The sequence below is a fragment of the Nicotiana tomentosiformis genome, chromosome 9 (genome assembly GCF_000390325.3).
Source record: "Nicotiana tomentosiformis chromosome 9, ASM39032v3, whole genome shotgun sequence".
Classification (NCBI taxonomy): domain Eukaryota; kingdom Viridiplantae; phylum Streptophyta; class Magnoliopsida; order Solanales; family Solanaceae; genus Nicotiana; species Nicotiana tomentosiformis.
Window position 1 is genome coordinate 93,630,213 of NC_090820.1, and position 12,076 is coordinate 93,642,288.

General features: G+C 35.8%; 2 protein-coding genes across 4 annotated transcripts; both read right to left on the bottom strand.

The window, feature by feature from the left end:
- Positions 1-361: 361 nt before the first annotated feature.
- On the bottom strand, positions 362-3,231 carry LOC104098995 (SWR1 complex subunit 6). 2 transcript variants are annotated; one of them, XM_009605855.4, is made up of 4 exons: positions 2,822-3,231; positions 2,581-2,683; positions 807-907; positions 362-720 (listed from the first exon to the last, which is right to left on the bottom strand). In XM_009605855.4, exons 1-4 carry the CDS (start codon positions 2,924-2,926, stop codon positions 517-519), a joined length of 513 nt encoding a protein of 170 aa, XP_009604150.1. In that variant the 5' UTR covers positions 2,927-3,231; the 3' UTR covers positions 362-516. The 2 variants fall into 2 exon arrangements, with proteins under 2 accessions (XP_009604150.1, XP_009604149.1); XM_009605854.4 differs by having other exon boundaries at positions 807-910.
- A 2,705-nt stretch (positions 3,232-5,936) lies between these two features.
- On the bottom strand, positions 5,937-10,222 carry LOC108945628 (calmodulin-lysine N-methyltransferase-like). 2 transcript variants are annotated; one of them, XM_070185752.1, is made up of 4 exons: positions 10,040-10,220; positions 9,805-9,955; positions 6,917-7,001; positions 5,937-6,483 (listed from the first exon to the last, which is right to left on the bottom strand). In XM_070185752.1, exons 1-3 carry the CDS (start codon positions 10,119-10,121, stop codon positions 6,965-6,967), a joined length of 270 nt encoding a protein of 89 aa, XP_070041853.1. In that variant the 5' UTR covers positions 10,122-10,220; the 3' UTR covers positions 5,937-6,483; positions 6,917-6,964. The 2 variants fall into 2 exon arrangements, with proteins under 2 accessions (XP_070041853.1, XP_070041854.1); XM_070185753.1 differs by lacking the exon at positions 5,937-6,483 and adding an exon at positions 6,490-6,648 and having other exon boundaries at positions 10,040-10,222.
- Between the last annotated feature and the right edge of the window lie 1,854 nt (positions 10,223-12,076).

Sequence of the window (12,076 nt, forward strand, 5' to 3'; positions counted from 1 at the left end):
ACACAGCTACATGAAATAATTTTCATATGATTCTTTGAACTCTTGATATTTGTAGCTGATCACATATTACGCTGAAAACAATGGCAAGATTTTCACTTGCTCATCAAGGAAAATGATCGCCAGAGCTAGATATTAAGGTAACATAATTCGTTTCCTGATGAGTCACTTAAGATAGCATCATAACTGAAGGACCTGTAGCTCTGGGCAGAGATATCATCTATTAAAAGCTGGAAAAAAACATAATTTTTTTCTGAATTGATTTGTTGAAGAGTGAGTGAATTAGATAATCCAATTTCAGGCTCTATAACATATCAAACTAACATACAACAGATAGGAGGTTGAATATCAAGCAATGGTGCTCTAGAGAAAAAGGACAAAGTCCAATGAATCGGATTAGTCAGAGTACTTGAATATATACATAAACTATATAAACAAGAAACTAGCAAATTCTACAAGACAAGGATTGAGCTTACAAGGATGTCCATCCAATTCATTTAGGTTTCAAGTTTTCACTAATCAAGTAACAAATTTCAAGCACCGAGTATCTTTGTGGATGGTCTGGCATTTGATTGAGCAAAAGCGCATCCCACATTGCACACATGTATAGTTCGCAGAGAAACCACAAACCGTGCAGAAATGACGGCGAGAGATGGAACTTGGTGGTCCCACTGCTGCTCTTAAATAGGTTGGCACATGCGGTGGCAAGGACTCCAGGTTTGCCTATTTTCATAAGTAAAATGTTGAGAGGTTAATCTATGTCACTGAAGCTGAGAAAGAAAGCATCTGCTAGCCCCGGAAATCTATACCTCATGCAAGAGCTCAAGGAATGTTTTGGGCGCTCTCTTATTCTCAAGTGCCTTAGCTTGGCGTGTTTTCCGTTTTGTGCCTTTTGGGTACTTCTTATGAACTACTGGAATAATATTTTAAAAAATTGAAAGTGAGTCAGAAAAGGTCATGATAGGAAATATGAGAAGAAAGGAATAGAACAATACAAATCCTCATCTTAAGACTGGAAGAGAAGGTTTACACAAGAAGTATGTGAAGGATGGAAAAGATAAAGAAGACAAGGATGGCAAGATAAAAATGGTTAATATGAAACTAATGTCACTGTATCCTCGATTCTGGGCTATATCTTTCTGAACATAACCTAAGAAAGAGTCCTGAAAATGAAGATAATACAAGATTCCCCTTTCTCTATTTCAATGGAAAGGGGGAAATCACCCATCTGATAGCCAATTATATTCTTTTCCTTTTTTTTTTCCATCCCATGGTCCAGTGATCGTTAACTTTTTAAAGAGCCTAATAGTAATAGTTTTCTGAGTAGAATACTAAGCCCACAGACACAAGAAAAGAATCACATCCCACGAATCATTTCCTTCTTTTTTCTCTGGGTAAGTACTAAGCCCGCAGACCAAATAAAAGCAACATCCTTAAAACAATTTTTTTATTCCATCCTCTCACTTTTATGGGTAGCAATGCAGGCTGATCTTCCATCAAAACGCACAAGGAAGTGAATTATAGGACCCAGTGCGAATGTGAACGAACTGTGGAAACACTCCTTACTGAGAATATGAATCGACTAAAGCATGTAAATGTACACAAACAAATTCACACTGTACAAGTCCATATGTTCTTCTTACACCCCTTATTGAGCAACACGAAACAACTAAATCCTGTAAATGTTAGACTTTATGCAAAGTGTTGGAAAATATATATCTTCTTATCAACAATAAAAAGAAAGATCTATATTCATATCAACTATTCATGGTATATAATTGCTTGCATAAATGACAAAAATTTCTATTCTCACAGTCACACTACTGCTTAGAGTATGTTTAAGTGGAAGGAAATAGAACAGAAGGAACCAATCAAAACTATGCCTCAACTATAAACTAGTGGGTTCAACTATATGGATACGCCGATACGCCATATACAATCAGCCATATCCAGGCCATATTAGTAGATGTAACACGTGCCACGTGCCTAGATGAGCGCATCCCAACCAACGAATTCAATTCAGTATTAAGAGGAACTCATCATACTTAGACTATTTTTACTGCAACAGCTAACCTACCACAATCAGTGGCGAGGCCACAGACAAAGAATGGGTTCAATTGAACCCACTTCATTGGAAAATCATACTACCCAAATAGGGAAAAAACAATTTTTTCGTATATATACTGACAGTTGAATCCCCTTGTAGTGGCAAATGTAGTTCATAAGTTGTTTCAGGTCACAAGTTTGAATTTTTTGTATCCTTTTATTAAAATTCCTAGCTCCGCCACTGACAACAATACTCCTCCTTTGTCTAAGTTACTGGGTTCCAAATTAAGAATTTGTACACTCATTTCTCAAGACAAATACAGGATTTGGACCAAAGTTACTGGATTCACCGAACTCATAACATGTACACTGGCTGTGCCTCTGCCTTTATCTAAAGTTGGTAGCAACTATGTTACGGGAAACTCTGGTATGCACAGTTGGCATAACACAAGGAATAGAGAGAATAAATGCACCATAACTAAACCAAGAAATTCAACTCCAAACAAGCTAAAATTTGTGCAAGCAAAAAAAAAAAACCTTGATCTTCATCGTCAAGAGAAGCTTCATCATCATCGTCAAGTAGTTGTTGTTCCACTACTGCATTATCACTTTCCAATGCATCAAGACGCGCCAGCATAGCCTAAAAATGAATAAATAGATTATTAAAAACCATAGATATATTTTTTTTAAAATGGATTCCTAAATTGATGAATTCAAATTTTTTTTTTAAAAAACAACAAAAATTGGGATAAAACATAAATAAGTGTAATTAGCAAACCTGAGTTCTATTATCAGAACTTGCAAGAGCAGCAGCCATTTTTGGAGCAACCTTACGAGTTCGCATTGACATTCGCCTCGCTGAATTTGACATTTCTTCATCCATTGCTTCAAAGTCAGATTAAAAATTGCGAAATTTTTACTCTTATTAGTACTTTCGAATTTTTCTTCACTTTCCTAATTGGGATACCAAAAAAATTCTGACTTATTTTCTAATCTAAGAGAAGTAGATGGAGAAGAAGGTGAAAACGGCAACGAGTGACCGGCCGGCGGGAGAATTAGGGTTGAAGAACCTTCGGTTTCGGGAAGAAACAGACAGTTTGATTTTCCGAACTGAGGCCAACACATCTGGTATTGAATTCTGTTGCACCCTGAAGATTTTAGAAAATCACGTAAGACCCTAAACTATGCAAAATGGTATATCTGTCCCACTAACTTTGTTATATTGCTCGAACTTTCATTATTTTCAACTTTTACATTTCCTTTGAACAAGGATTTAGCATTTAAATTTTGAGATAGGAATCTGTCTTTTTTATTTTCTATATGAATTAAAGAAACAACTTTCTATGGAGTAAAATGTTAAATAGCTTAATATTTTGAAATTTTTAACGAGTTAAACTATTCATATTTATTCTGCAGAAAAGTCATACTACTAACTACTCCTTAATTTTGGAAACATCCATTTGAATTTTGTTGTCATCATCTTAATATTTGTTAATGTCTCTACTCTCTACGGAACAACTTGAAATTTTTTTGGTTAATAGGGTACTCTATTGAAAATTAAGATTCAGTTAGTACCATACAAGTTGGGGCTTTCACTGTGAAAACAAATTATTTAAATATTTTGTGTTCTTCACTATTTAGCAAATGGAAAGAATTCACCTAACGTTTTTTAAGTATGCTGGAACTTGAACGCTAGTCTCCATGCGGTTATTTTCACGGAAGAATGATTTATTAGTAACCAAACACCAAAAAAGACTTCACAGGAAAATATGTTCCTAAAAAATGACTTTTGCCATATACCATACACCTTTTCTTGCTTCCAAATTACCTATCTAGACATGCTTGGCAAATTCTTCAGCCAATGGAACAAAGAGACTACATGCCTTTTTCCTCCATTATTTTTTATAAATATACATCTTTCTGGATGTAACAACTGGGGCAACAACTCTGCTTTTAAACATCCTTAGCTAACTTTGGGTGCTCACCATGTCAAGAAAAAAGAGTGAGGAAGTGTCTTCTTTCCCTTAAAATGAGGACCCAATGTCACAACTCGCACTTTGGAGTTGTGATTTCGGCCAAGAACTGGTGAGAAAAGGTCATTCTAATGGTCTAACGTAGAATTGTCTACTCGGGCAACTTGGACTTTTTAATTTTAAGCATATATAAGGGGGTATAGGTGATGAAAGCTCCGACCTACATCCCCCATACGTGCTGCCACCGAGCCGTATCGAACGAGCTACCTTGGGGGCAACCTCAAGGGCCTGCCTAGATGACTCAAAGGAGTGTCAAAGGTATCCATACGAGTTTGGGAACTCTATGGACGGCGCAACGCCTTCGGGCTAGCGTTGGGCATCAAAGTGGTGCTGGAGGCTCGATGTGTGGGACGGCCAGCCCCGCGGGCTGCCGAATGTTGGAACGAGACCTACGTGCCGATCGGATACTTGATGGACTTATCATAGGGGCATCATGTGTCGACTTGTGAGCATGGCTTGGGTTCAACCATGCAAGCAAGGGTCCGTTGGCCTAAAGGTGCAGTTGTGGGGCGACACTGCACCCTTCGGGATGGAAGCGTGTCGCGAGGGCAATGTATGGGCATGGCACGAAAGACGCGCATGACAATGGCCAAGGGCTAAAGGTTGCCTTACTCGGGCGAGAAACGAGCTAGTCGCGGATGCACTAGGCGAGTGTCAAGCTTGAGGATTGGGCTGTGCACGCGGGAGCGATGCTCAGTCTTGGGCGAGGGACAAGACATGTCCTAAGCCAATCCCCCAGGGCGCGCATGTATTGTGATCCTAAGAAGAAGCGCCACGACATGTCTAGGGCCTAGACATCTTACGGGCGGCACAAGTTGGGGCGAGCCCCACCAACAGGCACAGGATCGTGCTTGGGAATCCTGGGATAGGAAACAGGCTGGCCTGCAGCGAGGGGAACTGCAGGCGCCGCACGGGCGAGCAGGTACCGCTACCCAATGTAAGGATTTGGGCCTGTGACACCCAAGCTAGATAAGACAGCTGCTTATTCTGTTTCAACAGGACTACATGTTTCAGCTTTTCTAGAGATACCACACCACCACCACCACCACCACCACCACCAACAACAACAACAACAACAACAACAAGGTTTCATTGGACTGTAGAGACCATTTCCCTATCTAATGAAAAAGAGAAAGACGACTGGCTTTACGACCCGAGCAAACACTCTCAAGGATCTTTATTCAACTTAAACCTAACTAGTTCAGGCTCTGGAATTTAACTGCACATTCATTTGCAGGATTGCAGAATGATAATAAAGCTGAACAAAGAGAGATGTTTCTGTTTCTGGATTATAATCTGGAAGTAGCTTGATTTACGATATACAAAATCTTCCACAAATTTACCGAGATTAGCAGATGCTACAACAACAAACTGATTTTAACAAGCTAAGGAAACTTGATAATCTGTGACTTTTCAGAACTAACAAAAACAGACTCACTCTTGACATCAGGTCATCAGCTGATGCAAGTGATCCGTTTTTTTTTAAGCTAATCCTCAGATATCAATTACTAGTTGTGCCCAAGTTAACAAGTGAAATTCAATTATACTCAATGTGTAGGATAAAAATGAAGATTACTCTTGAGGAAAAACGACCAACTTGTATGCAAGGAAGCATAGATTGAATTTTGCAGTTGAACTACTTAAGAACTCTAGGAGGGGCCATTGGCAAAGACACGACAACAATAACAAATCCAGTGTAATTCCACTAGTAGGGTCTGGGAAGGGTAGAGTGTAAGAGACCTTACCCGTACCTTAAGAAGATAGAGAGACTATTTTCGGTAGACCCTCGGCTCAAGAAAGATAGAGAGGAAGGAGTAGAAGCAAGCAAAAACACCAGCAAACCAATCAGAAAACAGAAGCGAAAGAAACTATAAGTAATCCCAAAAAATCTGATAATAAGAAAATACAAGACTAATATTAAGGAATGCACTAAAACTACTAGAACGAGTAAGGACAACGCTCGGCTGCCTAGCCTTCTACCAAAACAAATATGAAAATTTTGAAAAATGGTAATAGTTTGTAACTTCTCCAAAGTGGAATCAGTTCATATTTCGTAGTATAAATAGATTTGAATAACTGTAATATGTACAAAATAAGCATGGCGGACGCAGTAAACCTGCACTGCAGATCTCCACCACGTAATTCTGACCAATAAAGGATATGATCCATCTCATAATTGGGCCAGGAATCATCACCATTAATGAATTGCTGATGACGCCTCCAAACTTCTGTGTCATAGATTTCATCTGTCCTGAAACGCAACCCACTATCTTTAACTTCTACAAGAAACTTGTCCAGTGAGTCACCTCTTTTGGGGCTGAAAAGTATGGCTTCGGATGGACCCTCCTTTTTTAACAATGATTTGATAGTTCAGACAAGTGCTCCGTGGAATTCTTTGAAGAAAGTGCTGCAAAATGATAAATGACACCAACGTAAAGGAGAATATCTTTAATGTATAGAAAGGAAAAAGCTCCTCGTTGAATTCTCTCATGTGCACATGAGAGACTGCTTCCAATAAAGACAAGAAAGGAACTCCATCTCATCACAGCTAGATGCCAACAAGGAGTTCTCTCTGATCAGATATCATAATACTCTATAAAACTTCAGTAAAGTCATCTAAACAAATCAAAGTACAGAATATTGTGGAAAAGGATTGGGTAGCCAGCACGATCATTATACAATTTCTGTGTAAAACATAGGGCTTATTTTCTGGTTAACATTGATTAGTCGTTGACGTGAAAACGATGAAACAGAAAAATAATGCACTTGATTTACAACTTTAAGCGGAATGCTCAACGAGGGACAAAAAAAAGTTCAGTGAGAAAAGAGAAAAGAACTACCAGTCACTTGTAATGATGACGTCGAATCTGTTGGAGATATCAGAGACTTTATCCTGACCCCAGTGTAGCATCAATGGCTTCACCTCTGTACCACCAAATGAAGCAGAGTTGGCATTTATATTACGCTGTATATCTGAATGTTAAGTACATATGAAGTAAAGATGAGAGATTTCTACGAAGCAATTGAACCACTAATTAAGATCGACACGTTACGCAATGTTTCATAGGCACAGGTTATCGTTTAAACCAATTGAGATAGCAAAGAAGATTGGAGATTAACCACTGTTGTAATTGAAAGCGAATAGAAGACTGACAATCCCTAGAAGGGTTAATGATAAATTTGATTCACTGCATGGTCACCAATCTATATCTGAGACTAAAGAAAAGCACGCATTAGGTATCCAGGTTCAAGGAGACATAAAAAAGACAAGGCCTTAACAAATACTACATTCTTCAACACACTATCACTGAATGACAAACCATCCAATTATTAGGTTACTATTGGAATTGACAAGTAAAAAACAAGTGGCATCATCAGTAAAGTAAAAATCAACAGCACACACACTTTTCCACTTGGATCAAGCAGAAATTTATCGCCTGATATCCCTCAAGCACAACTATAAATTAGGTGCATATAGAACCACAAATAGTTAATTGCATCGTCAATTCAGCAATTGAAAAACATCAGACCTGTAATGAGGGATGATGATCGGGGCAGACAAGTTTATTAGGCCAATGAAGTCTGATTACTTCATCCATAAAAGGCACAGTTCAACAATCACCAACCTATGTGCTTATTTATCCTAACTGATATAGGTTGGTTCCCAGGAAATAAAAAGCAAGGGCCCCAACACATAGAGCAGTGTTTTAAAAGGTGTTGGTGCAATGCGAGGCGTTTTACTTGTCACGGGACGAGGCGTAAGCTTCGAGGCGCTGGGCATAAGTCCCATGGAACTTTTAATTTTAATATTTTTTAAATAATATAATTGGGAAAAAATATTTTTAAAAGGGTAAAACTACATAGAAATTATAAAAAAATTCAAAAAAACAAAATTATAAAACAAGTGGAAGATGTATATAAATTGTTTTTTTAAATAGAAGCATTTCACCGCATTAACAAGAAACAACTAATATCATGCCTATTACAAGCAACATAGAGGTTCTCACGTTGCATATAATAATACTTCAAAAACATGAAAACATAGCAACAAATGAGAAGAAGAGTAACAGATTAGTATTCCTAGTCCTGGATCTAAACTATTTTTATTTTATCACACTGTCAATCATCAAAACAGAGCACTTTTAATTCCTATGTCAAGAAAAGAGATTATCCACTCCATCTCATACAAATTTAACCTCAATGATCTTGCATTTCTTTGGCGGAGGAAGCAACTTCTCAACAGTAATCCAATCTCGACAAACAGCAAAACATTGCATAAGTATTCACATTTGTAGTTTGAAAAGAACTGTTAGTTTCACCTTGGGTAGAAGAAGACAAAGTGAAAGAATAAATAAGAGATTAGTCTTTGAAGTGAGATACCAGTCAAGAGTAAATGCCAATGCATTTGGACCGTGGTTTATTCACCTAAGCTGTGAGATATATTTCTTTTAATCAGTAAACCAACTGGCGAGATTGAAAATGATATGATTCACACAGGTGATAACTGATAAATACACATCCAACACTTACTACGTGGAAATTCATGCAACTACTTTTAGAGAATATGATGCAGCAATTCCCACGTTTAACTAAGAATTCACAATACTGAACACAACCAGTCCGTGATTGAAAGACATCAACTTTTATTTCTTTGGTGCTTAATGGAGAGAAATCAAAAAACAACCAGGTGAAGGAGGATGAGGATAAAGCAGCTTACAGCAGAACCAGGCAAATTTACGTACTTTCTATGAAAGAAGAAAAGAGCGGAAGAATGCACAAAAAGCTCACAAACAAGTCCAGTGTTATCGATATCATATCTATTGCAGACCTCAAAATCATTAAGATGCTCGATTGTCCAGTCTTTGACTGCATCAAATTCTAAGCATTAGAAACCATTCATGAACACCATCAACCCGTTTTCAAATGAAAAACTTTTTTTTTTTTTTATAAGAAATTTTCAAATGAAAAACCATTCACCTACTTTCCGTTATTTTCTCTTTACAGGAGTGAAAGAATGAAAAGGCAAAGCAATACATGGCAAAAGTATAAAAGCCATAATATATTCCCCTTGAAATGAAAAAAGGAAAAACAAAACTGACTATGTAAATTCATCAATCAAAATAGATGCTAATGTCAAGGTAACTGAAGTGGAACACTACTGCACCACTACTATTTTTATTTTGGCAAGAAGTATGAACTTGACATAAAATTAATATTTTAAGAACTATTCAACTATGTGTGTGTGTGTTTTTTTTTTATAAAGTTGTGTGTGTGTGTATAATTCAATTTAAGGTGATGAAGGCACCAGGGGCTGATGTCTACTATGCGTGCACGTGAACCAAGTAGCCCTATGTATGTAATAAGAAATCTACAAAATATTTATATATATTTAACTATGAGCCTAGTTATTACTACCTCACTTCGAATTTATGTAAACATATTTGACTATGCACGGAATTTAAGAAAAAATGAAAGACTTTGGAATTTGTGGTCCTAAACAAATCAGAAAAGGGTCAAATATTTATGTGGTTATAAAAGTTTTATTAAGGGTATAAGGGTTATTTTTTTTAACGGACCAAAAAGGAAATAGGTTCACATAAATTATAATGGAGGGAGAATTGTCTATTAACTCGAGTCGCTACATAAGCTCATAAACTTCAAATCGTGTATCCTCTTTGTATATAAGAAGAGGGAAGAAGAGGAAATGAACTTAAAAGTGGAAACTCACTGTAGAATAAGTGTAGGAGCATTAGGAATAGGCAATGTATAGCATAAAGTAGCATCACGTGATCCGTCTTTCATCAGATGACACGGGATCAAATTAAACCCGTGGGTTGCCTTTCTAGATATTCGCTTGATTCCCAATTCAGATTGATTATCTGAAACACAACAATTTAATACAGTTTATTAAAAAATCAAAAATTTGATTATGTGGGAATGCAAGTGAAGGCAATATAGGAGACCTGAATTGGACATAGGGCGACGAAGGATTTTCCAACAAAGAGATGATGTACTTGTGGTTGATTTCAATCTATTCGCCTCCATTTTTGCACTTCTTAGGCTGCGCTTTCACCTCTGCGTTTGTGTTTAACGGTGGCGGCGGCGGCGGCTGATTACTGTACTTGTCTTCCAAATTCCAATACTACTACGTATTTTATTTAAGTTGCACCTGATTTTAAATTATCAGCGAAAAAAAATAATATTATCACCTCACTTAAAATATAATTGAATTTAGGTCCGATCCATTTTAATTGATTTTTTTTATAATTATTTTTATATATATTAAAAAATTTACCTTTTAGTATTAATTAACAATAAAATTAATTATATTAACCTTAATTTGTTCATTAAAAGTAGGGCAAAGGTCCGAATATGCCCTTGTACTATACGAAATTGAGCATATTTGTCATTCGTTAATACCTTAGCTCAAATATGCACTTACCGTCACATAATTGGTCCATATATGCCCTTAAAGTTACACAATTGGCCCATATATGCCCTTTTCGAAACGGAATTCACCTAAACTAATTAGCTCTTTCTTTAATTATATTAAAGTGTATTACAAACACTATTTCCTTTTTCTTAGTACTTTTTTTTTAAACCTTTCTCTTTTCTTTCTTTTTTTTTTTTCTTTTTCTTTCTCCCTTATCCGTTTCCTCCATTACTGATGTCTTCTCCATTTTAGTCATCAATTTCACTTGACAAAACTCATGAATTCCAATTACTAAGAAAATTCTCTCATAAGGTAATCAAGTTTCAATTTCACTGGCCCTCTAAATAAACGAAATTAAATTGTTCCAAAAATTATGGTTTAAACTTTAAAATAATAAAAGAATCTCAACCTTTAACAATACTCAAAAGACCAAAATATTTAAATTATTTCCAGAAAGATAATTTAATGATTAAAAGTCTAGAGTTCAAGTTGTAGTGTTATAAATTTGAGTTGTTAGTCTTTTTTCAGCTGGACATTTTCTATATTTTGTATTAACTATATAGATTAGGGGTGTACATGGAACGGGTTGGTTCAAATTTTATCAAAATCAAACCAAACCAATTATATCGGTTTGGATTGTTCGGTTTTGTTGGATTTTCGGATTTTTTGTTACATAAATATTATTTCAATCTTACTTTGTTAAATTTTTTAGAACTAAATATATGTTCAGTAAAAATTAAAAAATTGACAAACGTATGATCTATAAAAAATATTCTTATGGAGGAATTTTCTTAGTAATTGGAATTCATGAGTTTTGTCAAGTGAAATTGGTGATGAAAATGGAGAAGACATCATTAATGAAGGAAATCGGATAAGGGAGAAAGAAAAAGGAAAAAAAAAAAGAGAAGAAAGAAGAAAGAAAAGAGTAAGGTAAAGAAAAAAAAAGTACTAATAAAAACGAAATAGTATTTATAATACACTTTAATACAATTAACGAAAGAACTAATTAGTTTGGGTGGATTCCATTTCGAAAAGGGTATATATGGGCCAACTGTGTAACTCTAAGGGCATATATGGACCGATTATGTGACGGTAAGGGCACATTTGAGCTAAAGTATTAACGAATGGTAAATGTGCTCAATTTCGTATAGTATAAAGGCATATTTGGACCTTTTCCGTTGAAAATATAATAGATACTGGAAGACTCTTTAATCCAAGGACAACTTTGGAAAAAGAAAATTAATTCTTTCTTGATATCTGAAAAAATCAAATATTGTGGACCACAAAAAAAAAATCAATTAAAGTGAACCGGAGGAAGTATATACTTACAGACTCAAAGTGTCAAGATATAGAAGAATAGTTATCATCTTTATAAGATTTTCAGTTAATACTTAACGAGGAATTTGTCTAATTATCTAATAAACTACTTGATTATGTAAATATTTTTATTTTTAGTTATAATATAACTCAAACTCAAATATGATTACATGAACTGCCGGTAATAAGTGGAAGTTGTAATCTTTAAATTATGACAAATAACCTTTTATAGCAAGTTAGAATACACTCA

What these genes read in the sequence shown, in the direction of transcription:
- LOC108945628 (XM_070185752.1), bottom strand. Translation starts at nt 10,121, where the DNA reads ATGGAGGCGAATAGATTGAAATCAACCACAAGTACATCATCTCTTTGT. An exon ending in TCGCCCTATGTCCAATTCAG is followed by an intron (nt 9,956 to 10,039) that starts GTCTCCTATATT and finishes GTTGTGTTTCAG; the next exon opens with ATAATCAATCTGAATTGGGA. An exon ending in GCTCCTACACTTATTCTACA is followed by an intron (nt 7,002 to 9,804) that starts GTGAGTTTCCAC and finishes TTGGTGGTACAG; the next exon opens with AGGTGAAGCCATTGATGCTA.
- LOC104098995 (XM_009605854.4), bottom strand. Translation starts at nt 2,926, where the DNA reads ATGGATGAAGAAATGTCAAATTCAGCGAGGCGAATGTCAATGCGAACT. An exon ending in TCTTGACGATGAAGATCAAG is followed by an intron (nt 911 to 2,580) that starts GTTTTTTTTTTT and finishes ATATTATTCCAG; the next exon opens with TAGTTCATAAGAAGTACCCA. An exon ending in TCCTTGAGCTCTTGCATGAG is followed by an intron (nt 721 to 806) that starts GTATAGATTTCC and finishes TTATGAAAATAG; the next exon opens with GCAAACCTGGAGTCCTTGCC.